We start from the raw sequence: 25972 nt of genomic DNA, 5'->3' as shown, positions 1-25972 counted from the left end.
TCAGGTGGTTAGGGATTTAACAGATTCTGTAGCTTTCTGTGAACTTCTGAATCTGCTCCTTAGTTGCATCTTTTTGGGCCTGATACTGCCTCTAGTGGCGTGGGGTGGTAACACAGCTACTATAATTACATTACTAAATCAGAATACCATATAGACTTTATTATTTACTATTAATTTCGGCATTACTGGATGCATAAAAGATAGATTATCTTATAAAACACCATATTTGTTCATTTTTTAAGGAAGTAGAGCTAATTAAATGGCATAAACAAGATCTGAAAGTGATTCCAGTTTCATTTGATGGCCAACCTGTTGAAACTGTGGAAAATTTTAAATTCCTTGCGTCATTCCTGGACAGTCAGCTCAGTTTTGCTGAAAATACTGGCTATATCTTTAAGAACTATTCTCAGAGACTCTGTCTTTTAAGAAGACCTAGACTGCTTTGTTCTCCATTTGACCGACAGCATTAAAAAAAAGTCGGCCATGTTCTATTTTTACCTGTCAAATTCTAATCATATTAACATCGGCTATTTATCATTTTTATTCACTAGTTGACCCATGAATCCAGATCCATCACATAAAGCAGATAAATGCATCTAACTTTTTCTCCATAGTAACAAAGCCACTGACTGTGGCCCCAATAACTTAGAATAAATGAAATTAAACGATCCAACTTAAATTAGCAGCACTTCACCTGCCTCTGAACCCTCAGCCTCTCACATTCCTCCTGGTCGCATCTGCAGAGAAATCTGCGCTGGTTCATCAGTCAGTTGATCTGCTGATCAAACCCATCAGTTGAACTCGGTGAGTTTTTGACCTAACCCTATCTGGGAGGGAAACGTCTTCAGCTCCATTTGTTAAAACCGCTGAATGAGTTCAGTTTAATTCTTCACATTGGTTGTGCAGCGCACTGCGCATGTTACGGTCTAATGAACTTCTGCACCGTCATTTATTTATTTCCTCAAGATAAACTCCAGGCTCCTGTTTAGACTATACATGGATTAACACAACGTTTAGTTTTCTCTGTTCTGTATGTAATGGAGTCTGGAACTAAAGGCTCCAAAGGTTTTTAATGCTCTTCCTAACCAGGCGCTCCGGTCTGTAACTCCTCAACACGCCGTCGGCTCTGGTCAGAAAGACGCATTTAGTTCAGAGTCCATGAGATGATATTCAGAAAGGATTTTTTGTATTGATTGATTTTAGTTGCCTCTGCGACGAAATCTTTGCTTAAAGTCTGTCATGTCTGCCCATGTGCACTAATCAGGGGTGTGAATTTTAATCTTTCAAATGATGGACGGGCTTCAAATTTTCCGGTCATTTAAAAAAAATAACAGTCAAATACGGAAAATATTCCGTTAACACGACCTCTTAATGTGTAAAATGGTGGATGTGAACCAGTTTATTATGGGATTTTGGAAACCTTGGAAACGGGTTCAGGCTGGAGAGGTTTCATCTCCAGGATTGTCAGACATCTTTGTTTCTGATCAAGTCGTCCTTTGATTGGGCGATCAACGCCTCATGATGACTCCCTCCCAGAACCACTGACACTGGGAGACCAACCAGAACCAGCTTTGGGTTTAGTTTGATCCGTTCTAATCGTGTTAAATGCTTATTTTTAGGACGATCTTTGCCACATTCAGCTGGTTTCTGAACAACATTCCTTCACAGGTTTTTAGTTTTTTTCCTCCTCTCAGCAGTTTTCTAATCCAATCTGAACCAACCAAACAGAAACTATAAACTGTTCCTTGGGTCGCGACCAGCAGGAGGTTAAAGGTCAGATTATCTAAAGTTCTGCCTCATTAAAGAACCTCCAAAGACCCGGATCTGTCCAGACCGACATGGAAAAAGTTCTGCTGGAGTTCTGCTCTCCGGTTTTCCTTTTGCTCCAGATTCCAGCCTGGAAAAAAACAAAAGCAGAGAAAATGAGAACCAGACGGAGGGAGGAGGGGATCCGGATCAGATGTCTGGGAGGAGGAGGAGTTCTGGTCCGGCTCGGCTGTTTGGGTCGCAGTCTGGAACTGCGCAGAGACGACCCAGCTGCTGTCTGGAGGAAACCCACAACTTTCTGAGGAGCTGGAGGCTTGGAGGAGGAGCAGAACCGGAACCAGGAGCAGAACCAGAACCAGGACCAAGTCGGACCTTCTGGGGGAGCAGAGCTGGGTCAAAACAGGCGGCAAAACTCCTCCAGGTGTCCTCTGATCCAAGCATCCGGGTCGGGTTGGGGGGGGGGTAAACCGGATCCAGTCAGCTGAGCTGAGTACCGTTTCCATGGCGACTGAAATGGAGTCCAGGATGGCGGGAGCAGTGAACTTCCTGTAAGAGTGACAGAGAGACAGAGGGATGAAGGAGAGAGAGACCAGAACCAGCCAGAACCAGAACCACCTGAAGCTGGACTTTGGGTCTGAATGGGGTCCAGTGTGAGCCCGGTTTCTGCTGTAGAGAACCAGAACCTTTCTGAGACCCAGAAGATGATCTGAGACTCAGTGACCTTTGACCTTGGCATGCAGCTGAACCAACCCCGCAGGCTGACCCCCACTTCCTTCTCCACCCGGTTCAGCACCATGAGGTTCTCCTACCACCTCCACAGCGCCCCCCGCAGGACAGGTGAGTCACTGCTGAATCTGTGTCCAGAAAGGAGGCGGAGCCTCAGGAACTTCCTGCTGACGGACGGACGGACGGACGGACGGACGTCATCCAGATTCAGTATCTGGACCAACCTGGTTCTGGTGTCCAGTGGACCAGCAGGTCGTTCTTCATCACATTATGATGAATCTAATTGGAACTCGTTAGCTGCAGGTCACATGATGCCGCTACCACGATTAGTCACATTACCATGTTTCACACACACACACACACACACACACACACACACACACACACACACAGTCAGATATGAATGAAGGGCTTCAGGTTATAAATAGAGGACAGGAATGAGTGAGTGTGTGTGTGTGTGTACTTGTATTACTGCATATGGAGGACCACTCTCACCAAGTTTACCCACAGCTTGAGGCCCTCCTGGAAAGTGAGGACGTTTTCCTGGTCTTCACTGGTTTCCAGTTCTTCTGGGATCTATTGGTTAAGTTCAGAGGTTTTGTGTGAATTATTTTCTGACCAGGGATAATGACAATAATATATATATATATATATATATATATATATATATAAGCATCCTGTTTATGATTTTTACCCATTTGTTCATATGTATTTAGAGCCCTGGTGAAGACTAACCCTTTGGTGTCAGACAAAATGTTTTCTATTAAATTTTAAACAGTGTAACATAGCATAAAACATCAGATTTAAATATTAAAACTATGTTTAAGCAGGCGGATTTGAGTTTTAATAAATAGTGGTTAAGAAATTAAGAAAAATGTAAAATGTCTGGGTTAGGGTACAGTTACTAAAATGAATGGAAGTCAATACAAAATCCTAAATATGATGGAAAGGCAAACTTTTGCGTGCGTGTGCGTGTGTGTGTGTGGGCTCTGGATCCTCTGACTCTGGACTGAACTCCTGGTTTTCCGGCTGTAGTTCTTGGCTCTGGATCGAGTGTTTTGCTGAGTTTGTGGTTATTTTTTCTCCTTACGGAGAACTTATGAATCCAGGGAAAGAACTCTGATTGGCTCAAGCTTTCATGACCTTTAACCTCAGACAGACTGGAGCTGATGCTACATTTTAGTGTTTGAGCAGCTGGACTCTGATGGTTCTAGTTCTGGTTTGAACTGTGAGCAGAACCTGAAGCATGGGGAACGCCGAACAACTTCCTCTTTCACCTAACAACTTCCTGTCTGTTAGGGTCCAACCAGTAAGGCACAAGGACAAAGGCATATATAAAAAATATTTTCTATTTATTTTTCCGAAAAATCTTAAAAGGCTTTCAACAACAAATCTCAAAAATATAGCAAAATGGGCCCAAAATAAATCACCAACTAAGGCAGACCCAACTCAGGATAACGAACCAAAAACTGACCTCACAATGAACACAGGCTAATTTATACATAGAGGCTAGTCTACACAAATGAGGAGAAGTGGGATAGGATATAAAGACAAACAATGCATAAACATAAATAACTAATTCAAAACAAAACATTTTGACTAGAACACAACTGTAAAAACAAAACAACCAAACACCAAAAATCTTTTAGCAGTTATGCCCTTAGTAGAGAGAGAGGCAGATTTTTTAACATCAAGTCCTGCTTCCAGCAGCCTGGTGGTTGGTTCCACTTCCTGGTTTGCCTTTCAACCAGTCCTTCAAACTCAACCAGTTCTTCAAACTCAACCAGTCCTTCAAACTCAGCAAAACTAAGTAGTTAATAATTCAAATAAATAAAAGGTGTTTACTAAATGTGTGCACCCATAATAGTAAACAACCTAATGCAATAAACACCACAAAAAGAGTGAAATTATAAATATATTGTGTTAAAACATTTAAATAAATACTAACACTGGGGAAAAGATGGAGGAACCTCCAGACTGTCCATTCAAAATGTTTTAATGTGAAATTTTCAACCAATAAAATAAATATTTAGTGGCTTTTAAAGTCAAATGTCAAATACAGTTTGGAGTTTTTTCAGCCTTAAATTACCCTGAAAACCATCAGGACAGAAACTTTGAACCAGCATGAAGCTGATGAAGCTGATGAAGCTGATGAAGGTGATGAAGGTGATGAAGCTGATGAAGCTGATGAAGGTGATGAAGGTGATGAAGCTGATGAAGGTGATGAAGGTGATGAAGCTGATGAAGCTGATGAAGGTGATGAAGCTGATGAAGCTGATGAAGCTGATGAAGGTGATGAAGGTGATGAAGCTGATGAAGGTGATGAAGGTGATGAAGCTGATGAAGGTGATGAAGCTGATGAAGCTGATGAAGGTGATGAAGCTGATGAAGGTGATGAAGCTGATGAAGCTGATGAAGGTGATGAAGCTGATGAAGGTGATGAAGCTGATGAAGCTGATGAAGCTGATGAAGCTGATGAAGGTGATGAAGGTGATGAAGCTGGTGAAGGTGATGAAGCTGATGAAGGTGATGAAGCTGATGAAGCTGATGAAGCTGATGAAGGTGATGAAGCTGATGAAGGTGATGAAGCTGATGAAGCTGATGAAGGTGATGAAGCTGATGAAGGTGATGAAGGTGATGAAGGTGATGAAGCTGATGAAGCTGATGAAGGCGATGAAGGCGATGAAGCTGATGAAGGTGATGAAGGTGATGAAGCTGATGAAGCTGATGAAGCTGATGAAGGTGATGAAGGTGATGAAGCTGATGAAGCTGATGAAGGTGATGAAGGTGATGAAGCTGATGAAGTGATGAAGGTGATGAAGCTGATGAGCTGATGAAGTGATGAAGCTTGATGAAGGTGATGAAGCTGATGAAGGTGATGAAGCTGATGAAGGTGATGAAGCTGATGAAGCTGATGAAGGTGATGAAGCTGATGAAGCTGATGAAGGTGATGAAGCTGATGAAGGTGATGAAGCTGATGAAGGTGATGAAGGTGATGAAGCTGATGAAGGTGATGAAGCTGATGAAGGTGATGAAGCTGGTGAAGGTGATGAAGGTGATGAAGCTGATGAAGGTGATGAAGCTGATGAAGCTGATGAAGCTGATGAAGGTGATGAAGCTGATGAAGGTGATGAAGCTGATGAAGCTGATGAAGCTGATGAAGGTGATGAAGCTGATGAAGCTGATGAAGGTGATGAAGGTGATGAAGCTGATGAAGGTGATGAAGCTGATGAAGGTGATGAAGGTGATGAAGCTGATGAAGCTGATGAAGGTGATGAAGGTGATGAAGCTGATGAAGGTGATGAAGGTGATGAAGCTGATGAAGGTGATGAAGGTGATGACGGTGATGAAGGTGATGAAGCTGATGAAGGTGATGAAGCTGATGAAGGTGATGAAGCTGATGAAGCTGATGAAGGTGATGAAGCTGATGAAGGTGATGAAGGTGATGAAGCTGATGAAGCTGATGAAGGTGATGAAGCTGATGAAGCTGATGAAGCTGATGAAGGTGATGAAGCTGATGAAGCTGATGAAGGTGATGAAGCTGATGAAGGTGATGAAGCTGATGAAGGTGATGAAGGTGATGAAGCTGATGAAGGTGATGAAGGTGATGAAGGTGATGAAGCTGATGAAGGTGATGAAGGTGATGAAGCTGATGAAGCTGATGAAGGTGATGAAGCTGATGAAGCTGATGAAGCTGATGAAGCTGATGAAGCTGATGAAGGTGATGAAGCTGATGAAGCTGATGAAGCTGATGAAGGTGATGAAGCTGATGAAGCTGATGAAGCTGATGAAGGTGATGAAGCTGATGAAGGTGATGAAGGTGATGAAGCTGATGAAGGTGATGAAGGTGATGAAGCTGATGAAGCTGATGAAGGTGATGAAGCTGATGAAGCTGATGAAGCTGATGAAGGTGATGAAGCTGATGAAGCTGATGAAGGTGATGAAGCTGATGAAGCTGATGAAGGTGATGAAGGTGATGAAGGTGATGAAGGTGATGAAGCTGATGAAGCTGATGAAGGTGATGAAGCTGATGAAGCTGATGAAGCTGATGAAGGTGATGAAGCTGATGAAGCTGATGAAGGTGATGAAGCTGATGAAGCTGATGAAGGTGATGAAGCTGATGAAGCTGATGAAGCTGATGAAGGTGATGAAGCTGATGAAGCTGATGAAGCTGATGAAGGTGATGAAGGTGATGAAGCTGATGAAGCTGATGAAGGTGATGAAGCTGATGAAGCTGATGAAGGTGATGAAGCTGATGAAGCTGATGAAGGTGATGAAGCTGATGAAGCTGATGAAGGTGATGAAGCTGATGAAGCTGATGAAGCTGATGAAGGTCTGGAACATCTGCTCTGCTTCAAATCATGAAAACGAGAAACAATGGAGGTTTGAAGGTTTCAGTTTTTCTGTCATATTTTGTTTTGAATTAATTAAGTCATCAGTCATTATCAGTCTTTGTGGTTCTGGTTCTGCTGGTGGATCAGAGGAAGTTCCTCCTGTTGGATGGATGCTGGTCTGAGCTGAACGTTGGACCGGCGTCTCCATGGTGACATCATCAAACCTACAGAAGGACGACAGGACGTCCATCCTGACTCTCCGGATCATTCCTGATCAGAGTATCAGCTCCAGCTGTTCCTCTGGGACCGATCCAGCACCACGATCCAGACCCGGCTCCCGGTCTGGGACCAGAACCAGGTCATACTCAGCCGGATCTGATCGATCCGGGTTTCTCATGGTTCCTCCTGTTCATGTCTTTCATTTCTGCTCTTCACTCCAAGATTTCTCCCAGCAGCTGAAGGAAAATCTGTTAGGGAACCAGAACCTCTGAGGCCATCTGGAGTCCGATGGTTCAGAGTCCAGAAACATTTCTGATGGTTCTGGTTTCTTATATCTACATTCCTGAAGGCAGCACCTTTAAGAGAAACTAGCAGCAATCATTTGGATGATTTCATCTGGCAGAAGAGATTAAATGGCGCTTCACCAAGTTATGCAGTTATAAATGTTGCCGTTTCAAAGCTAAATATTTCATATTCTGGTCTGGCTCAGTTCTGGCTCAGCTTTGGTTCTGTTCTGGGTCAGACTGGTGGAGGTCAAAGGTCAGCGGAGGCTCTGACGTTGGACCAGCTGTAAATGAAATGAACGGATGTCTAGTGCGCCCCCTTCTGGTTGTGTCAGAGGTTCTGGCTCGGTTTACTGCAGATGACGAACTGCTCACAGCAGAACCGAATTGGAGGGTAAACCTGGAACCGGAACCGAACCGTCAGCGGTTCTGGTTGCTGATGTTTGATAGAAATGGTTCTGTTGACAGCTCGGCGCCACGTGATCACCTGTCACCTTTCCTTTTAATTTGTTGTCATGGAAACCAAAGAGGGAGAGAGAAGGAGAGGGAGAGCGTCCCCGCCCCCTCCCTCCGCGCCGCCGCCGCCTCACCGGGCAGAACCGAGCCGCGCGGATCCACCGCCTGATCCGTCCTGAACGGCAGCCCGCGGGTCCGGACCGCCCGAACCGGGCCGTGTGTGTGTGTGTGTGTGTGTTTGTTCTGCTGTGGACCGGGGGAGCTGCTCTCCCCGCGCACCGACGTCTCTTTAATGACCGGATTCGTTTTCTGCTGCGCGATGTACATGGACCGAAGCAGCGTGAGCAGAGGTGAGTCCGCCGCATCCGCACCGCGCGCACACACACACACACACACACACACTCTCTGCAGGCTGCGCATGCACGCCCAGCTGCAGCGTGCTCGCGTTCTATTTTCCTGTCTGTGTGTGGAATAATCCCGCCGCCGCGCACGCGCACACACTGACCGACATCCCGCAGTGGAAGTGGGCTGCTGGCGGCCGCGCGCGCCAGATGTGACACCGACCTGAAAGCGGCCCCGCCGCAGTCACGTGACCCCGCTGCTGATGGGCGGATCGATCCGACCGGTGATCGATGAGCTGCTGTCTGTTTGGATCCGAACCGAGCCGAGCCCAGCCGAGCGCGGCCGTGGATCATCGATCGTGTTTCTGTGAACACGCGCGTGTATGACAGCGATGTGTGCGCGTGCGTGGGCATCAAAACCAGCAGAGAGAGAGAGAGAGAGAGAGAGACCCTCCTGATTGGGCCTCGCAGCAGAACCGAGCCTGGGTCCGGTCCAGTAACGGCCTGGTGGTTCTGAAAATGTGAAAATCCATTTCAGTGTTACCGGAACCAGAATCAGGTGTGGTACATCAGTAGAACCTGTAGAACCAGTCCATGCAGCAGGAACAGAACCGGGCGGTCTGGGAATCAGAGGGGAAAAGGTTCTGGATGGACAGGAAATTCACATGTGAAAATCAATTTTAAAACTCCACATGTTACACACAAACATGAAGGATGTGATTCACATGAAAGAGGCCGTGAACACATCTGGACCCAGAGCTTCACATGTTCTCACATATTTACTTTAGAGTTTTATTTATTTTCGCATAAATCACATGGTAAATGTGAAGTCCACGAGTTTTTACCACCAAGCATCTTAAATCCACAGAGAGAGAGAGATGCACTTCTTCATGTGATTCACATCATTCACATGTGAACATTGGTGTGAAATGTTTCTCATGGTTTTCACATGAGATGTTTCTGTAATTGAATTAGATCGAGGTTCCTGTTGCCTCTGCTCCTGATTTGCCGGTTTAGTTCCTGATTGGTCAGCTCTGGTTCTGATTGGTCGGTTCTCTCTGTATTTCTTTGGACCAGAACCTCTGACAAGGAACTTGGTTTTTGGTTCCAAACCACTGAAAACACTAAAGGTTCTGGACAGCCCTGAAGTGCCAACCTGCTAACTATTCTAAGGGAACTGCTCAGTAGCGGGTAGTTTGTGTTTTCCTCACCGCAGCGGACCGGAGGTAGAGCCTTGGGGAACCCAGGACTGGTACAGGACAGGAGGAACACCACTGGAAGCTGACAGGCTGTGAAAATCTACCGTCGGAAAGGCTGAGCACGGATCCAGGAACATTAAAACTAAGAGCTGTTTTAGTTCTTTCAACCAGACTGCAATGATCCACAAAGGTCTGGAAGAAATCTGGAGATGATTCAAAACTACCGACTCGAAACCGTTTGATATAAAAGGTCACTTAGAAACTGGATTATAGTTGATGCCTGCATTCCCAGCAGTCCTGTTCAGTTGATATAATCCAGCCTACAAAGTCGGGTTTGGTTGCTTTAGGGAATCTGCAGGATAGTGTGAACGCTAACTGACCTCTGACCTCTGGTCCTCCAAACCTCGGTCTGGCTTCAGTTGAAGTGAACTCTGGTTCGGTTTGAATGTGAATGCCAAGCGAACTGGAGACCGCTCCAAAAGCAGGACGTGAATTATAGCACAGCGCAGGGCATTCTGGGTAAATCCAACCAAAGTTAACATGTTAGCCTAGCACTAGCAGCAGAAATGGCTCCTGGTCTTCAGCCAAAGACTAAAGAGAAATCCTCCAACACTAAAATCTGACGCCTCCATCTTGTTTCCATCTGCTGAAGAAGGAAGTTGCTCTCAGTGTCTTCAGAGGTTTTTGTGTCGTTTCCTTCAGTGGTTCTTGGTGCAGCGCCCCCACAGGCCAGGAGGGGAACAGGTTGGTTTGGGTCAGAACCACAGCAGCTGGAGGTGGGGCACATGATGGAGTTCTGGTTCCAGTAGAACTGGGTCGTCTGGACCATCAGGAGGGAACATACTAAGAGAACTGTTGGTGTGGCTGCTGTTATAAGATGAAACAAAAGAAATATGACAAGATGAGTTATTGGGTCCAAAAGATAAAACCAGATCTGGTTTATGTCCTGTGCTGTGGGGAACCTGTCAGTGACCGAGTCCGATTAAAGCAATTCTTTTCTTCTGCCAGTGGTCTGAGGACAGCTCTCAAGTCCAGAACCAGCAGGGACAAGTTCAGAGAACGGAGCAGATCCACCAACAGGAAGCCAGTCAGAAACAGAACCTTCAAAGGTCACTGAAACGTCCTGACCGACAAACTGAACAAAGATGGACGTCTTTCCCGTCAGGAGCAGGTCCTGAAGCATCTGGGACCATCTGGTGTCTGAAGACGGTTATCTGGACCAGAACACCCAGTGTTACCTTGGTGGTAGGTGGGGGCTGAAAATGGCGGCATGACTAATAGAACTGGATCCAGAACCAAGTAAAGGTGTGACGACAGTAAACTAATCGAGTCAGAAAACAAAGTCAATCAAACACCAGGTGGCTGACGCCATCTTGATTCAGTGCGTCTCCAGAACATGCTGGAGTTACTGAGAACATGATGAATAAACTCGTCAACGTTCTGAATTAGAAAGATTAAAAACTGGAAGAACGTCTGTTTTGATTCAGAACCATCTAAAACGTCTTCAGGTAATCAAAACCATCAGAACCTCCCAGTAATCTAAGAACTCAAGCCTCATTCTGACCAACAGGAAGTAGCATTGGAGAATTGTGGGTAATGTAGTTTGGTCAGCAGTTTTCCATCAGCAGAACATCTGGTCAACATCAGCCCACTCAGGCTTTCCCATGACCTCCTAACAAGTTCACACACACACACTTCCTGTCTGTCTGTTCTGCTGGTATTTAAGCTGCCGAGATGTTGCTGCTCTCAATGACTGGACACATTTTTACCTCATGAATTTCTTTCAGCTGCTGTTGCTGTAACTACCTGGACCAGTTGCCAGTAGAACAGCCTCCTGTTCTACTGGTAACCATTAGAACCATTAGAACCGCTGTATAAACAGGTCTCAGTCGGTTTTATCACTTTTTTCCCAGAAGATTCTGTTGGCTGCTTTTAATCCTTTTCCAGATTGTTCCTGAAAACTAGAACGGTTCTGGAAATAATGGAGATAACTTTCTGAACTTTGGGCCCGTTTGGACCAGAGGCCGAGCACCGCCATCAATCTGAACCATAAAGCTCTTTACTGCCCCCTTCAGGACACCAGCTACAACATCCTGGTGTAGCGTCGTAGCTGAGAGGTGATGAAGATGAGGAGCGGGTTCTGATCTGGACCAGAACCTGCAGAACCAAAGGGTCCAAACATAAAGCTGAAGATCTGCTGCGGGATTCAACCAATCAGCTGCTGATGTGATTCTATCAGTGGAGGAACCCGATAAAAAGGTTCAATAGAGTTCATTTCAGGGTCTGTAACCCATAATAAATAAGCACCATTCTGAATACAGTGCAACCTAAGCTAACATGCTACTAGCCCTAAATTATCAGACATCTGAGCTCCGATGTTCTGCTCTTCAACAGATTCAAATTGTTGGAGATCAGTTTGAATCTGTTCTTCAACCACCAGACCGTTTCAGGAAATCCTGATCATTCCTGGAGCTTGTTTGCAGGTCTGGGCTGTGGTGTTAGCTGCTACATGTTTAGCAGCCAGATGCTATTTTAGGCTAGCATAGCTTTGTTGATAAGCTAACTGCTTTTAGCCCAACTTGAACAGAACAAAAGTCTTTTCCAGTCACATCGTTTAGGAGCAGAAATGAAGCGACAGAGAAGCTGCTTCCATTGCTGCTGTTAGCGATGTAGCTGTGCGTCGCGTCACATTTATGGCTGTACCAGAAACAAACAAGTACGAAGGTTCCAGATGGGGAATCAATTGTGTTAAAATTGGTGAATTAATGAATTGAAATTAAGACATTTATGTCTCTTGCAAAGAAATATTTTTTTCTTTATTTGGCTCTTATTTTGAAAGACAGTGGGTGTGTGCTCCCTGCCCCGCAGGCCCCGCCTCCTCCACCAGCCCCACCCTGCTGGCTAAGAGCCTCTCTCTGGAGCCGTCCTGCTCTCCATGTGGCCACCAGGGGGCGCTGGACGCTGACGCTCCCCTGCAGCCCGACTTGGACCCGGGGTCAGAGGAAGGGGCAGAGCCAGCGGAGAGCGGCGGGTCCGTGAATGACACGGGGCCACCAGAGCTGCCAGTGACCATGGTAACGGCGCCAAACCGGACCCGCCCGCCGCTGCCGGGGCCTAAACCTCAGGGTAAGCTTTAACTTTAGCAGCGCTGTTGTCTAAATTAGTCGTCTTGTAAGTTGGAGGTTGCAGGTTTGATTCCAGGTTCCTCCTGGCCCAGCTGACCTGCACGTCAGTGTTTAGATGTTTAAATGTGACTCTTGTGTAAAACACTTTTAAAGGTCAAATTGACTGTTGAAGTTTTGTACATTTGACACAAACCCAATCTGTGGCTCCACCCCTTCCTCTAGTTCCCCCCAAACCCCCCCACCTGCAGCAGCAAGCTGGAGCAATGAGGCCACGCCCCCGAGTCCCGGAGAAGTCCCTCCCACCGCCGCCCCCCTGCAGGCCCCTCCCTGCTGACCCCCGGGGGGGCTGGACCCCCCCCAGCCAGGCCGACGGCACCGCCTCCCCCACCTGCGTCCTGTCGCTCATCGAGAAGTTTGAGCGGTGAGTTGTGATTGGTCAGAGGGGGAGTGGCGTCATTACTGCTCCTGGTTGCTGATTGGTTGTTTGTGTTGCAGCGAGCAGATCATCGTGGTGCCGGACATCACCGGGGGGGCTCTGTGCCCCCGCCCACTGGACCCTCCCTCCCCCCAATCTTCATCACCTCCATCCTCTGCCTCGCCTGTCCCCCCTCAACCCGGGGGGGCGGAGCCACCCAGTGACCTCACGGAGCAGGATGACATCACACAAGGGGCTGAGCTATGTGATGAAGATGAAGATGATGAGGAGGAGGAGGAGGATGAAGAGCTAGCGGCGGCCTGTCGGGACGACGTCCATCACAAACGTCTGTCCATGGAGTCGGGTTACAGCGCCTCAGACAAACCGCTGGAGGAGGAGGTGGTTACCGTGGAAACGGAGGAGCAGCAGCCCCCGCAGCCTCCAGACCAATCGGAGCTGCCCTCTGAGCGTCTGTCCCTCCCCTCCTCGCAGACGGACGGGAAGTTGGCCAATCGGGACAGCGGCATTGACAGCATCAGCTCGCCGTCGCACAGCGAGGAGCTCTGCTTCGCCGGCGTGGACGACGGGGGCGTGGCCTATCCCTGCAGTCCCGCCCTGCTGCCCCGCCTCTCCAGCTCCTCGTCCACCGCCGGGGAGGTGGGAGAGGGGGAGGAGCCCCGGGGGGGGGCGAGGAGGAGGGATTTCTCTGAGGAAGGGGACAGCGACCTGGAGGAGGAGGCGGAGCTAACGCTGGTTTTGGCCCCACCCAAACCGGACCGGCAGGAATCCGTGGAGGTGAGACACAAACCGACCAATCAGAGAGCAGGTTGGTCAGACGGCGTGGCTGATGTGAAAAACACATTCAGGTTTAAAGCTGCAGTCTGTAACTGTCAGCATGATGTGATCGAGCTCCGCCTCCCTGAACAAACAACCAATCAGATCCGGGAGGCGGGTCTTAATGCTGTCAATCATACTCATGTACTCACTGCTAGATGTTCTAATGGCAAAGAAACAGCAGAAAAACGTCATCAGCCATCGTTGGTGGCTATGCTAACTAGCATAGAATTCATAGCAGGCTATGCTAGAAAGCATAGCAGAGAGCAAGGAGGGATGAGAGGTTGATTGACAGCGCTTAGACCCGCCTCCCGGCTCTGGTTGGTTGTTTCTAGTTAGAATTAGAAGGTGGAGGATTTTCTACAGATTATCTGAGATAAATAAATCCACAACCTGATCAGAGTCCCCTGGTTCTGTGTAACCGGTCCTGGTTCTGTAACTCCTGAGACGGATCAGAACCACAAACGGTCTCACTGGTTCCGTTTGTGTCCAGCTGTCCGTCCATCAGCGGGTTTTCAACATTGCCAACGAGCTTCTCCTCACCGAGACCGCCTACGTGTCCAAGCTCCACCTTTTGGACCAGGTGAGTACTGCTGCTCTGCCCTCAGCGAGGAAGCCCCGCCCCCAGACTCTGATTGGCCGCCTGTCCTGCAGGTGTTCTGCGCCCGCCTACTGGAGGAGGCGCGCTGCCGCTCCTCGTTCCCCTGCGACGTGGTTCAGGGAATCTTCTCCAACATTTGCTCCATCTACTGCTTCCACCAGCAGTTCCTGCTGCCGGCGCTGCAGAAACGCATGGAGGAGTGGTGAGCGTGTTTGACCTTCATTTAACCTTCATTTAACCAGGTCAGTTATTCAACAAATGATCAGTTACCTTAGCGACCGGGCGGGGAGCAAAGATTGAGCTTTATAGTGAAAAACAACATTAGCATCACTGGCTGTGTTTCCATTTTGCATAAAATTGCACAAATTGAAATTGTAAAAATAAATTTGCTTTATGGAAATATGGCAATTTTGAAAAAAACAAACACATTTTCTTATTAAATGTTTTTGAGCTGGGTTGGTTTTCAACCAGACTGATGTTGATGTATTTCACAAAACTGCATGGAAACATTTTATTCACATCATGAGTCACGTGATCAGCAGCCGGATGTTGCTACTGGCAGAAACGCTGAAGAAGACGACAGGAAGTGGTCGGAGGATGATGGGTTGTTTTCTCTGGCTCCTCCAGCGTCTCTGTCAGGTTTAAACACCTATTGAGAGATTAAACAAACACAAGAAAGACAAGAGAGTTAGATTCTTTTGTCCTCGCGAGGAGAACAGCCACAGATGTTTTCAGTCACACATCTCTTCCGTTCTGAAAACATATGTGTCCGTTCTCCCTTTTTATTGCTGTTAGCATCCCTGTTACAGAGAGCGTCTCAAAGGGGCGGGGAAAACACTTCAGTCACATGATTGCAACGCAAATGCTAGTCACTAACAAAACACTTGGTATCTACACACTAGATTATTCTGTTCCAGACACAGGATAACACAGAGCAAGTTGTACGTCTTCACAGCGATGGTTTTATATCTAGCAGGTCAGGATGCAGAGGTTCCTGCTGAGCGATAATTGAAAACTGTTTCTCTGCTCTTCCTCAGAGAGGCTTTCTGAGAAAGGAATCAAAGTAATTCAACAACACAGAAACTTCCTTTATGCTAAGATGAAACAAATAAAGGCATAAAAGACAAGAACATTATAAAGGCACATAAAACAACAAATATTTGATAATAATATATATAATTTACCTAACATTCTCTCTGTGTTTTCGCTCATTAAAAGGTTTGAATCCATAAATATTCTGGAAAATGGCCGACTACAGTTTCCCCTAAACGCTGCAGACTAGCCAAGTAGGCGGGGCTTGTCGCTCCAACGCTAAGGAATCCGTCTCCTCTGATTGGCTGACAGATGATGAGCGCTGACTCTGAGTTATGAATAAATCTAATGTTTACATCAATTGTTGCCAGGATTTTTAATGATTTATCATAAACAAACTTATTTATTTTAATTTAATTTCTTATTTAATGGGAACACTGTAATTCCAAAATTATCTTTTTTTGACATTAGCAGAACACAAAGATTTGCTCACATTAGTAATGGAAATACAGACAGTGATTATGAATGACTTTTTCTACGAATCCACATTTCTTTGGTTTTTGGAATTCAGTATTAAATTTAAAAGATTTCAGGATGTTACTGAAGCGTTGCTGCTGCTACTGAGGATGGGAAGACTGTGAGAAGAATTGTAGCATCTGCATAGAGGTGAATGGATGAGCACTGAGGTTCTGCACTGGTTCTGGTTCCGCCTGCAGGGACTCCAACTCGCGGATCGGCGACATCCTGCAGAAGCTGGCTCCCTTCCTTAAGATGTATGGAGAGTATGTGAAGAATTTTGACCGAGCCATGGAGCTGGTGAACATCTGGATGGAGAGGTCCGCTCCGTTCAAGGCCATCGTCCAGGAGATCCAGGTAGGTTCCAGGACCAGGTAGGACCAGGAAGGACCAGGACCGGGACCTGGACCTACCTGGTCCCGGTCCTGCCTCATGCTGGTTGTTGTGTCTGGCAGAGGGAGGAGCGCTGTGGGAACCTGACGCTGCAGCACCACATGCTGGAGCCGGTGCAGAGGATACCCCGCTACGAGCTGCTGCTCAAGGATTACCTGAACCGCCTCCCAGAGGACGCCCCGGACCACCGGGATGCCCAGAGTACGACACCAAACACCCAACGGAACCACAGCAGGAAGCCGAACACACCGGATGTCCTCGAACGTCTCATGTGTTCGTCTGTGTCTCTGCAGAGTCTCTGGAGCTGATCGCCACGGCCGCAGAACACTCCAATGCCGCCATTAGGAAGATGGTAAGACCGGATGGGACAGAACCAGAACTTCCTGTCAGATTGAGAGCTGAGAATGAACTTGGAGCCTGGAATCAGAACAGAACATGTTCTGATTCAAGCAGGTTCTGGAAACTGTGCAACCAGAGACCCTACTGGTGGTCTCTGGTGGACCCCGTTAGGGCTCCTGAACCAGTCGGCGGATATTAGGTGATCATAGGGACTCAGCCTTCTGTGGCTCCTGAAGTTAGACTCTGGGATGAAAAGAGAACCATCCCAGCCTGCTTGGTGTGTGGGGACTGCAGACCTGGACTGGTTCTGTTATGGAGGAAGGAGGACCTGGGGACTTCATATCCTGCATGTCGGGAGCAGAGTCCATCGCCCCATTGGCCTCTGAGGGACAACAAGCGGATGAAGTTTTTCCTGAAATGTCTTCATGGAGAACTAGGACAGAACCAGGACTGGTGAGGCTTTAAGGGTCTGTTCCCACCAATCCAGTCAGTTTGTCTAAAAGTCCGGTTCAGTTGGTGAGGTGTGAATGCTAAGTGACCTTTGACCTCTGGTCTGGGTTTGGTTAAAGTGAACTCTGGTTTGGTCTGAATGCATGTGAACGCCAAGCAGACTGGAGACTGCTCCAAAAGCAGGAAGTGGACTACAGCGCAGGGCATTCTGGGTAAATACAACCAAAGCTAACGCGCTAGCCTAGCGCTAGCCTGATGGGAAACAAAGTCCTCCTGCAGTTAGACAGCAAACCGTTCTCTCTGCAGCTGCTGGTCCTGTCAAACCGTTTATCCAGGGTTCTGATGTCTAACCTTCAGTCGGTTCTGTCGCGTTATGGTGAACCCAGATGGACCCAGTGGTTCTCCGGTTCTTGTCTGTCTTTCAGGAGCGAATGAGGAAGCTGCTGAAAGTTTATGAGCTTCTGGGCGGAGAGGAAGACATCGTCAACCCGACCAATGAACTCATCAAGGAGGGACACATCCTCAAGCTGTCCAATAAGAATGGAACCACGCAGGACCGATACCTGATCCTGGTATGGGTTGGTTCTGTTGGACCCTCAGCCGGTCCGGTGCCGAGGTTCTAACAGCTCCCTTGTTTCTCCTCAGTTCAACGACCGGCTGCTGTACTGCGTCCCCAAGCTGCGCCTGATTGGTCAGAAGTACAGCGTCCGCGCTCGCATCGACGTGGACGGCATGGAGGTGAGACACTAATGGCCCCCGAACCACATTTTGAACCTCCCTGGTTCTGGTTCTGGTTGAACTAACAGAGTGTTTGTGTCCACAGCTTAAGGAGACCAGCAGCGTCGCTGTTCCCAGCAGAACCTTCCTGGTGTCTGGAAAACAGAGATCTCTGGAGCTGCAGGCCAGGTAGGTGGACCCGCCCAGACCTGGGAGGTAGAACCGGTTCTGAACCGCTGCGGTTCCTCTGAGGCTCACTGTGTGTTTGTGTTTCTGCAGAACGGAGGAAGAGAAGAAGGACTGGATCCAGGTGTGTTCCTGCTCTTCCTGAACACCAAAGGTTCTGTTGGTTGTGGCCGGTCCAGTCATAAACATCAGTCGGTTCTGAAACCTAAAGCTTTCAGGAACAAAACAAGTTTCTGCAATTTTTCTTTCTGGTTATAAAATGTTAAAACAGGGAGAAACAAATCCTCAAATGTCCCAAACGGTCCGTCAGTCACTGAGCTGTTAGCAACTCGGCTTCAGTTCTTCACATCAAGCAAAAAGGTTCTGCTTTGTGAATAACGTTGGAGAAATAAAATTATAAAGCTGGAAGACTCTGAACATGAACATGTCGTATAATCGTCCATGTTTTGGCCACCATAAAAACATTAACGACGTTGATCAAATAAATCAGGAAAACTACCAAAATAACATTGAATAACACTATAGAAACAAATAATTTTGCATATTTAATTCAACTTTTACAACACTGCAAAAATAAATTTTTTACAAGATTATGAAAAACTTTCATGTCCTAAAAATGAACCTGAAATGTTAAGAAAATAAACTTTTATTCACGTTTTATTTATCGTTACTGAAATAAACTTTTGCAATGTTATAAAAATAACAATTTATGTTTTTAAAATAAACCTATATAAAGTTACAACAATAAACTGTTTGAACTTTTTTATAATAAACTTTTACATTTGTAAGTAAACTTTTCTACCTTATTGCTTGTTTCCTGCAGGCCATCCAGGCCACCATCCAGCGCCATGAACAGACCATGGAGAGCTTCAGACACCTCACCTGTTCTCTGCGAGACGACGAGTCCACGCCGCCCCACTCCCCGGTAACAGCGCCCCTGGTGCTCCGCTCTGGTACTGCGGGGCGTCGAAATGCTAACGACTCGTTTTGCTTTACCTCAGAGTTGCGTGGAGTTGGGAAAACGAGCGCCGACTCCGATCCGGGAGAAGGAAGTGACTCTGTGCATGAAGTGCCAGGAGCCGTTCAACTCCATCACCAAGAGACGCCACCACTGCAAAGCCTGCGGACACGTAGGTCCCCGGCCGCCGCCGCCCGGCTCCATCTCCGCCTCCGTCTCTCACAGTCTGTCCTCGTCTTCCAGGTGGTTTGTGGCAAATGCTCGGAGTTTCGCGCTCGCTTGTCGTACGACAACAACCGGACCAACCGCGTCTGCGTGGATTGCTACGTGACGCTGGTGGGGGCGTCGCCAACGCCGGGGGCTATGAGCAGCAGCAGCCAGAGGAGGCGCTCCATCCTGGAGGTACGCGTGATATCACTGTGACGTCACCACAGTCCAACGCATGCTCGGTCTGACTGTCGTCTCCCCTCTGTTACCATAGAAACAGGCCTCGCTGGCCGCAGAGAACAGTGTGATTTGTAGTTTTCTACACCACATGGAGAAGGGCGGGGGGCGGGGCTGGCAGAAGGCGTGGTTCGTCATCCCGGAGAACGAGCCGCTGGTGCTCTACGTCTACGGCGCTCCGCAGGTGAGTCGCCACCACCTGGGCCCCTACAGGAGGCTGCGGGTACTACAGTCAGCACAGGGCTGGACTTCTTTAGTCCAAACAGTCGAGAAGGACCTCGCTGCAGCAAACAGGAAGGGCGGGATGGACCACTGTCAGTCTCATTCCTTATTTGGAAATGGGACTATTGCACTCCAGAAGTGAAGGGGGCGCTATTTCCTATATTGTTCACGAACTCCCGTTTTTATTTTCTTTTGAAATCTGTGATATTTATATCAATATTTATATTGATTTCCTTTAGGAAGGATTTTCACTCTCAGCATGATTTTGAACTTCTCTCTTTTATTTACTTCAGCACAGCTCACAGTTTTTAGACTCTATCTTTTAAGGAGACGTAGTGATTTTGGGGTCACCCAACTAGAGCTTGTGTAGAAAACAATGTTGAGAGTTTTAACTTTTCATCTCATCGATGAGATGAAAAGTTAAGAAGACCCCGATGATGAACAGAAACTTTGGATTTGGTGTTCCCTCGCCCGGACACGGGTCACTGGGGACCCACTCTGGAGCCAGGCCTGGAGGGGGGGCACGATGGCGAGAGCCTGGTGGCCGGGCTTTTACCCATGGAGCCCGGCCGGGCCCAGCCCGAAGAGGAAACATGGGTCCCCCCTCACATGGGCCCACCACCTATGAGAGGGGCCAATCACACACCTATGAGTGTGTGATGGGTGGCAGCCGAGGGAGGGGGCCCTGGCGGTCCAATCCTCGGTTGCAGAAGCACTTGGGACGTGGAATGTCACCTCTCTGGTGGGGAAGGAGCCGGAGCTAGTGTGTGAGGTTGAGAGGCTCCGGCTAGAAATAGTCGGTCTCACCTCGACGCATGGCTCTGGTTCTGGAACCAGTCTCCTTGAGAGGGGCTGGACATACTTCCACTCTGGAGTTGCCCAGGGAGAGAGACGTCGGGCAGGAGTGGGCATACTTGTTGCTCCCCATCTAGGCGCCTGTACGTTGGGGTTCACCCCGGTGAACGAGAGTGTAGCATCCCTCCGCCTACGGGTGGGGGGACGTGTCCTGACTGTTGTTTGTGCTTACGGGCAAAACGACAGTTCAGATTACCCACCCGTCTTGGAGTCCTTAGAGGGGGTACTGGAGAGTGCTCCTCCTGGGGACTCCCTTGTTCTGCTGGGGGACTTCAACGCTCACGTGGGCAACGACAGTGAGACCTGGAGGGGCGTGGTTGGGAGGAACGGCCCGCCCGACCTGAACTCGAGCGGTGTTCTGTTGCTGGACTTCTGTGCTCGCCATGGATTGTCCATAACGAACACCATGTTCAGGCATAAGGGTGTCCATATGTGCACTTGGCACCAGGACACCCTAGGCCGCAGTTCGATGATCGACTTTGTCATCGTTTCATCGGATCTGCGGCCGTATGTCTTGGACACTCGGGTGAGGAGAGGTGCGGAGCTGTCCACTGACCACTACCTGGTGGTGAGTTGGCTCCGGTGGTGGGGGAGGAAGCCGGTCAGACCTGGCAGGCCCAAACGTGTTGAGGGTCTGCTGGGAACGTCTGGCAGATTCCCTGTAAGACGGAGCTTTAACTCCCATCTCCGGCAAAACTTCGAACACGTCCCGGGGGAGGTGGGGGACATGGAGTCTGAGTGGACCGTGTTCCGTGCCTCCATTGTCGAGGCGGCTTATCGGAGCTGTGGCCACAAGGTTGTTGGTGCCTGTCGCGGCGGCAACCCTGGGACCCGTTGGTGGACACCTTCGGTGAGGGATGCTGCCAGGCTGAAGAAGGAGTCCTACCGGGCCTTTTTAGCCTGTGGGACTCCAGAAGCAGCTGATGGGTACCGGCGGGCGAAGCGGCATGCGGCTCGGGTGGTTGCTGAGGCAAAACCTCGGGCGTGGGAGGAGTTTGGAGAGGCCATGGAGAAAGACTTCTGCACGGCTTCAAGGCGATTCTGGTCCGCATTGCCGGCAGTAAGTCGGGCTCGTTTCCGGTGAGAGTTGGACTCCGCCAGGGCTGCCCTTTGTCACCGATTCTGTTCATCACTTTCATGGACAGAATCTCTAGACCAGCCAAGGTGTTGAGGGGATCCGATTTGGTGGCCTTAGGATCTCATCTCTGCTTTTTGCAGACGATGTGGTCCTTTTGGCTTCATCAGGTCGTGATCTGCAGCTCTCGCTGGAGCGGTTCGCAGCCGAGTGTGAAGCGGCCGGGATGGGGATCAGTGCCTCCAAATCCGAGGCCATCATGGTCTTGAGCCGGAAAAGGGTAGAGTGCCTTCTCCGGGTCAGGGGGGGTGTCCTGCCCCAAGTGGAGGAGTTCAAGTATCTCGGGATCTTGTTCACAAAAGAGGGAAGAAGGGAGCGGGAGATCGACAGGCGGATTGGCGCAACGTCTGCCGTCAAGCGAGCGCTGTACCGGTCCGTCGTGGTGAAGAGAGAGCTGAGCCAAAAAGCGAAGCTCTCGATTTACCGGTCGATCTACGTTCCCACCCTCATCTATGGTCATGAGCTTTGGGTCATGACCGAAAGAACGAGATCGAGGATACAAGCGGCCGAAATGGGTTTTCTCCCCAGGGTGGCTGGGCTCTCCCTTAGAGAGAGAAGCTCAGTCATCTGGGAGGGACTGATGACTCCCTGATGAGTCATCAGGGAGTCATCAGCGGCTCCTCTCGATGTGAAGGAGCCGCTGCTCCTTCACATCGAGAGGAGCCAGTTGAGGAGCATCTGGTCAGGATGCCTCCTGGACGCCTCCCTGGTGAGGAGTTCAGGTCCCAGGAGGAGCTGGAACAAGAGGCTGGAGAGGGAAGTCTGGGCCTCCCTTCTGAAGCTGCTACCCCCGCAACCCGACCCCGGATAAGATGGATGGACGGCTGGTTTGGTCACATGAGCTGCAGAATAACAGACAAACTTTTAAGAATACTTTGAATGGCAGTTAAAACAACTCTGTCTGAACTGTTTGCTGAAAGAACATGGAAGACGGCAGGAATATTTTAGTAGAGAGCCCCCATCCTCTTTATTCATCAGTTTGAACCTCTGAGCTCATGAAGGCGTTACTGTTTCCCTCTGGTACCTGAGAACATTGATTACAAGTCATTTATTGACAGTAGCATAAACAGTTTCAACCCAACTAAACTGTAGCGTGCTAAGTGTTTTACTCGATGCACAAATTGTTGATATTGTGATTCTATGAATGTGTTTTATTTTGTAGTTTGAGTTGAAGAGAAAATTCCACCTCAATAGACTAAATAGTTTCATCGTATTTTTCCTGTATATGAGACTCTACCAACAAAAAAATCTGTCAGAATGACTTAAGCAAAAATGTGAATTTTTGCTTTTATCTGTTTTACAACCCTGGTTGTAACGACCAGACTTGTAATTCTTCTGTGAATCTAATTAATTTGTTTCTTATTGACTTTTGCTCAATTAACTTTCTCAAGTATACATTGTAAATGGTTTTTATTATAGTTCATTATGTTGCTTTTCATGTCTCCTTATTTAATTTATTCTTCCTATCATTGATGGAGATATATAGAAATTATTTATAATATATAAAGGTATTGTTTATGTCATTTAATTAGCTCTACATCGTTAAGAAAATAACTTTTTTTTTTAAATAATGTATCTTTTATAGTTCCAGTAATGCCAGAATTAATAGCAAATAATAAAAACTTTGTGGTATTCTGATTTAATAAGGTAATTATATTAGTTGTGTTACCACCCCACGCCACTAGAGGCAGCAGTAAACCCAAAAAGATGCAACAAAAGAGCAGATTTAGAAGTACACAGAATTTAAAAACTGTGAGCGGTGCTGAAGTAAATAAAAGAGAGAAGTTCAAATACATGCTGAGAGTGAAAATCCTTCCTAAAGATGAAGATATATCACAAATTTCAAAAGAAAATTAAAAAGGGAGACCGCAGATAATATAGGAAATAGCGCCCCCTTCACTTCCGGAGTGCAATGGTCCCATTTCCAAATAAGGTCTGAGACTGACAGCGGTCCGTCTCGCCCTTCCTGTTTTCTGCAGCCAGGTGAACTTGAGCCAGTCAGGAAACAGGGACATACGCTGTTTCTAAGTGGATGGTAAATACCCACAATGCACCTGGGAAGGAGTCAACATAATGAAGCGTATGGTTGTTCTCCGCAGGATGTGAAGGCGCAGCGCAGCATCCCTCTGATTGGCTTCGAGGTCTCGCCGCCCGAGTCATGTGACCGCCTGGAGCGACGCCACGCTTTCAAGATCTCTCAGAGTCACCTGACTCTCTACTTCAGCGCCGAGGGGGAGGAGCTACAGCGCAGGTGGATGGATGTCCTGTCCAGGGCCGGCAGGGGGGAGGAGCCTCTCATCCATCTGCCAATCGTGGAGAGCGTGGAGGAAGAAGGGGAGGAGCTTGATGGCGAGGCGGAAGGAGAGAACACCTGATTTCACTGGAGTGAAGACGAAGATGAGGCTGAATCTGGAAAACCTGTCCTGGTCGGACCGAAGAAAAAACAGAGCCAGAACCAAACCCAAGTTAATCCAGAACCAAACCAGAGTTAATCCAGAACTAAGTTCCCAAACATAGAAATATTCTATAATTTACCCAAAACCAAACCACAACTCACCTACCACAAACCCAGAAACAAAACAGGAGAAATCTCTGGACAATTCACATTTCATCCAAAATAAATCCATAAATCATCTGGAAGTAATAAACACAGAATTTTTACAGAAACAAAAAGTGAAAATCAGAACCAGAACAAATCTAGAACCTTTCAGAACAACCTGAACACAAACCAACCAGCAGCCAATCCAGAAACACGAATCTGATGCTAGAAAATAAGATCAAAATCATTAGAACCGCAGGAACCAGAACTGATCCGGACCGGTTCTGGTTCTGATCCGGACCACATCTTGTTCTGGTTCTGGGCAGCATAGTCCAGAAAAGCAACACATCAGGATCAGAATTATTCACAGATGAGCCAGTGAAGTTCTGCTGTTCTCCGGACCCGACCCGGAGAACCAGAACCATGAAGCACACAGAACAGTTCGCTCCGCAGTCTCCAGATCCGACCCGGATCTTCCTCTCCAGAGGAAGCTTCTCCTCTTCCTCCATGTTCTGTATGACTTTCTGCTGAAGGTCCGGATCCAGCCTGGATCGGATCGGATCCTGGGAGAACTGGGTCACAGAAGGTCAGGCCGGTGAGACTGGTCCGGTCCGGTCCAGTCTCATCCCAGAAAGTTTTCACACCTTCACAGAACTTCCTGCAGAACCAACCCAAACAGCACAAACCGGGCACAGAGTTCTGCTCAGCAGGTTCTGTCTCACATTCCTGAGGATCCAAAGATCTGAAGGTCTGGTCCAACATCCCGCCCAGGTTCTTCACAAACAGCAGGGAACCAGAACCCGACCAGAACCACAGATCCCTCCAGTTCACAGGCTAGAACCCATCCGTCCCGCTGGACCGGCAGGAGGTTCTGCAGAACCGGAACCGTGGAGGTGAACTACATTACCCAGCATCCTCTTCCCCTGCTGGTGAGGTTGGGTACAGCAGGATTTCCGTTCTCTGTGTGAATATATTTCTATTTGTTTACAGCAGATCTCTGATTTACTTCTTTTTCTTCCGTCTGAAACGATTCCAAAAAACCACAAATGAAACGTGGAACTGTTTAATATTTAATGTTGGAGATGAAAGCTAATTTAAAAACTGAGTTTTATGAGTTGGAGAAAATCTTTAGAAATGATGGGAATTTCAACTTTTAATGTGATTTTATAAAAACCTTGTTTCATTTTGCTTTTTAATGATCAGAGTGATGATGTAAGACATGATGTCATCTCCAGTCTGTTGGAGCAGCTGATTGGCAAGAGCACTGACCAATCAGAGCAGAGATTGGTTATCCGCTGGCAGGTTTCAGTCTTTGGTCGTTTCCTGACAGAAGAAGAAACTGATGGAGGAACGATGATGATGATGATGACGAGGATGATGATGATGATGACGATGAGGATGATGATGACGATGACTAGGATGATGACGAGGATGATGATGATGATGACAATGAGGATGATGATGACGAGGATGATGATGACGAGGATGATGATGATGATGACGACGACGGGTTTGGGATGTCTAATCTCTGGAAGTTCTCCACAGACTGAATGGAGTCTCTGACTGGTTGAAGATGCTTCCAGCGTTTAGATGGAGCCGACTCTGTTTGGACTGGCTCTCTCTCTGTCTCTCTCTCTCTTTTTTTTTTCCACTTGTTTTCCAGAAAGTGTTTTAAAATTTTAAATCTTCTAAATATTCTTGTTGTTCTCAAGCTTTGAACCACAGATGCTCTCTGGGCTCCCAGTTTGTTTCCATTGGGTTCCCAGTTGGTACCCATAGGGTTCCCATTGGGTTCGAAGTTGGTTCCCAGTGGGTTCCCAGTTGGTACCCATAGGGTTCCCAGTGGGTTCCCATTGGGTTCGAAGTTTGTTCCCAGTTGGTTCCC

At 47.8% G+C, this 25972-nt stretch overlaps 1 protein-coding gene across 5 annotated transcripts; it reads left to right on the top strand.

Moving 5' to 3' along the window:
- Positions 1-7: 7 nt before the first annotated feature.
- fgd1 (FYVE, RhoGEF and PH domain containing 1) lies at positions 8-24313 on the top strand. Of its 5 annotated transcripts, none has more exons than XM_028009973.1 (19): positions 2494-2604; positions 11402-11585; positions 12195-12452; positions 12674-12872; positions 12947-13661; positions 14194-14283; positions 14355-14503; positions 16050-16206; positions 16305-16443; positions 16536-16594; positions 17457-17603; positions 17677-17769; positions 17855-17937; positions 18028-18058; positions 18758-18859; positions 18936-19064; positions 19136-19294; positions 19374-19520; positions 23648-24313. In XM_028009973.1, exons 3-19 carry the CDS (start codon positions 12398-12400, stop codon positions 23921-23923), a joined length of 2730 nt encoding a protein of 909 aa, XP_027865774.1. In that variant the 5' UTR covers positions 2494-2604; positions 11402-11585; positions 12195-12397; the 3' UTR covers positions 23924-24313. The 5 variants fall into 5 exon arrangements, with proteins under 5 accessions (XP_027865769.1, XP_027865774.1, XP_027865770.1 ...); XM_028009969.1 differs by lacking the exons at positions 2494-2604; positions 11402-11585 and adding exons at positions 4332-4650; positions 6827-8136; XM_028009968.1 differs by lacking the exon at positions 11402-11585 and having other exon boundaries at positions 8-2604.
- Positions 24314-25972: the final 1659 nt, after the last annotated feature.

This window comes from Xiphophorus couchianus, chromosome 24 (genome assembly GCF_001444195.1).
Source record: "Xiphophorus couchianus chromosome 24, X_couchianus-1.0, whole genome shotgun sequence".
Classification (NCBI taxonomy): Eukaryota; Metazoa; Chordata; class Actinopteri; order Cyprinodontiformes; family Poeciliidae; genus Xiphophorus; species Xiphophorus couchianus.
Note: the sequence above shows the minus strand (reverse complement) of the source record. Positions and strands in the feature narration are given on the sequence as shown.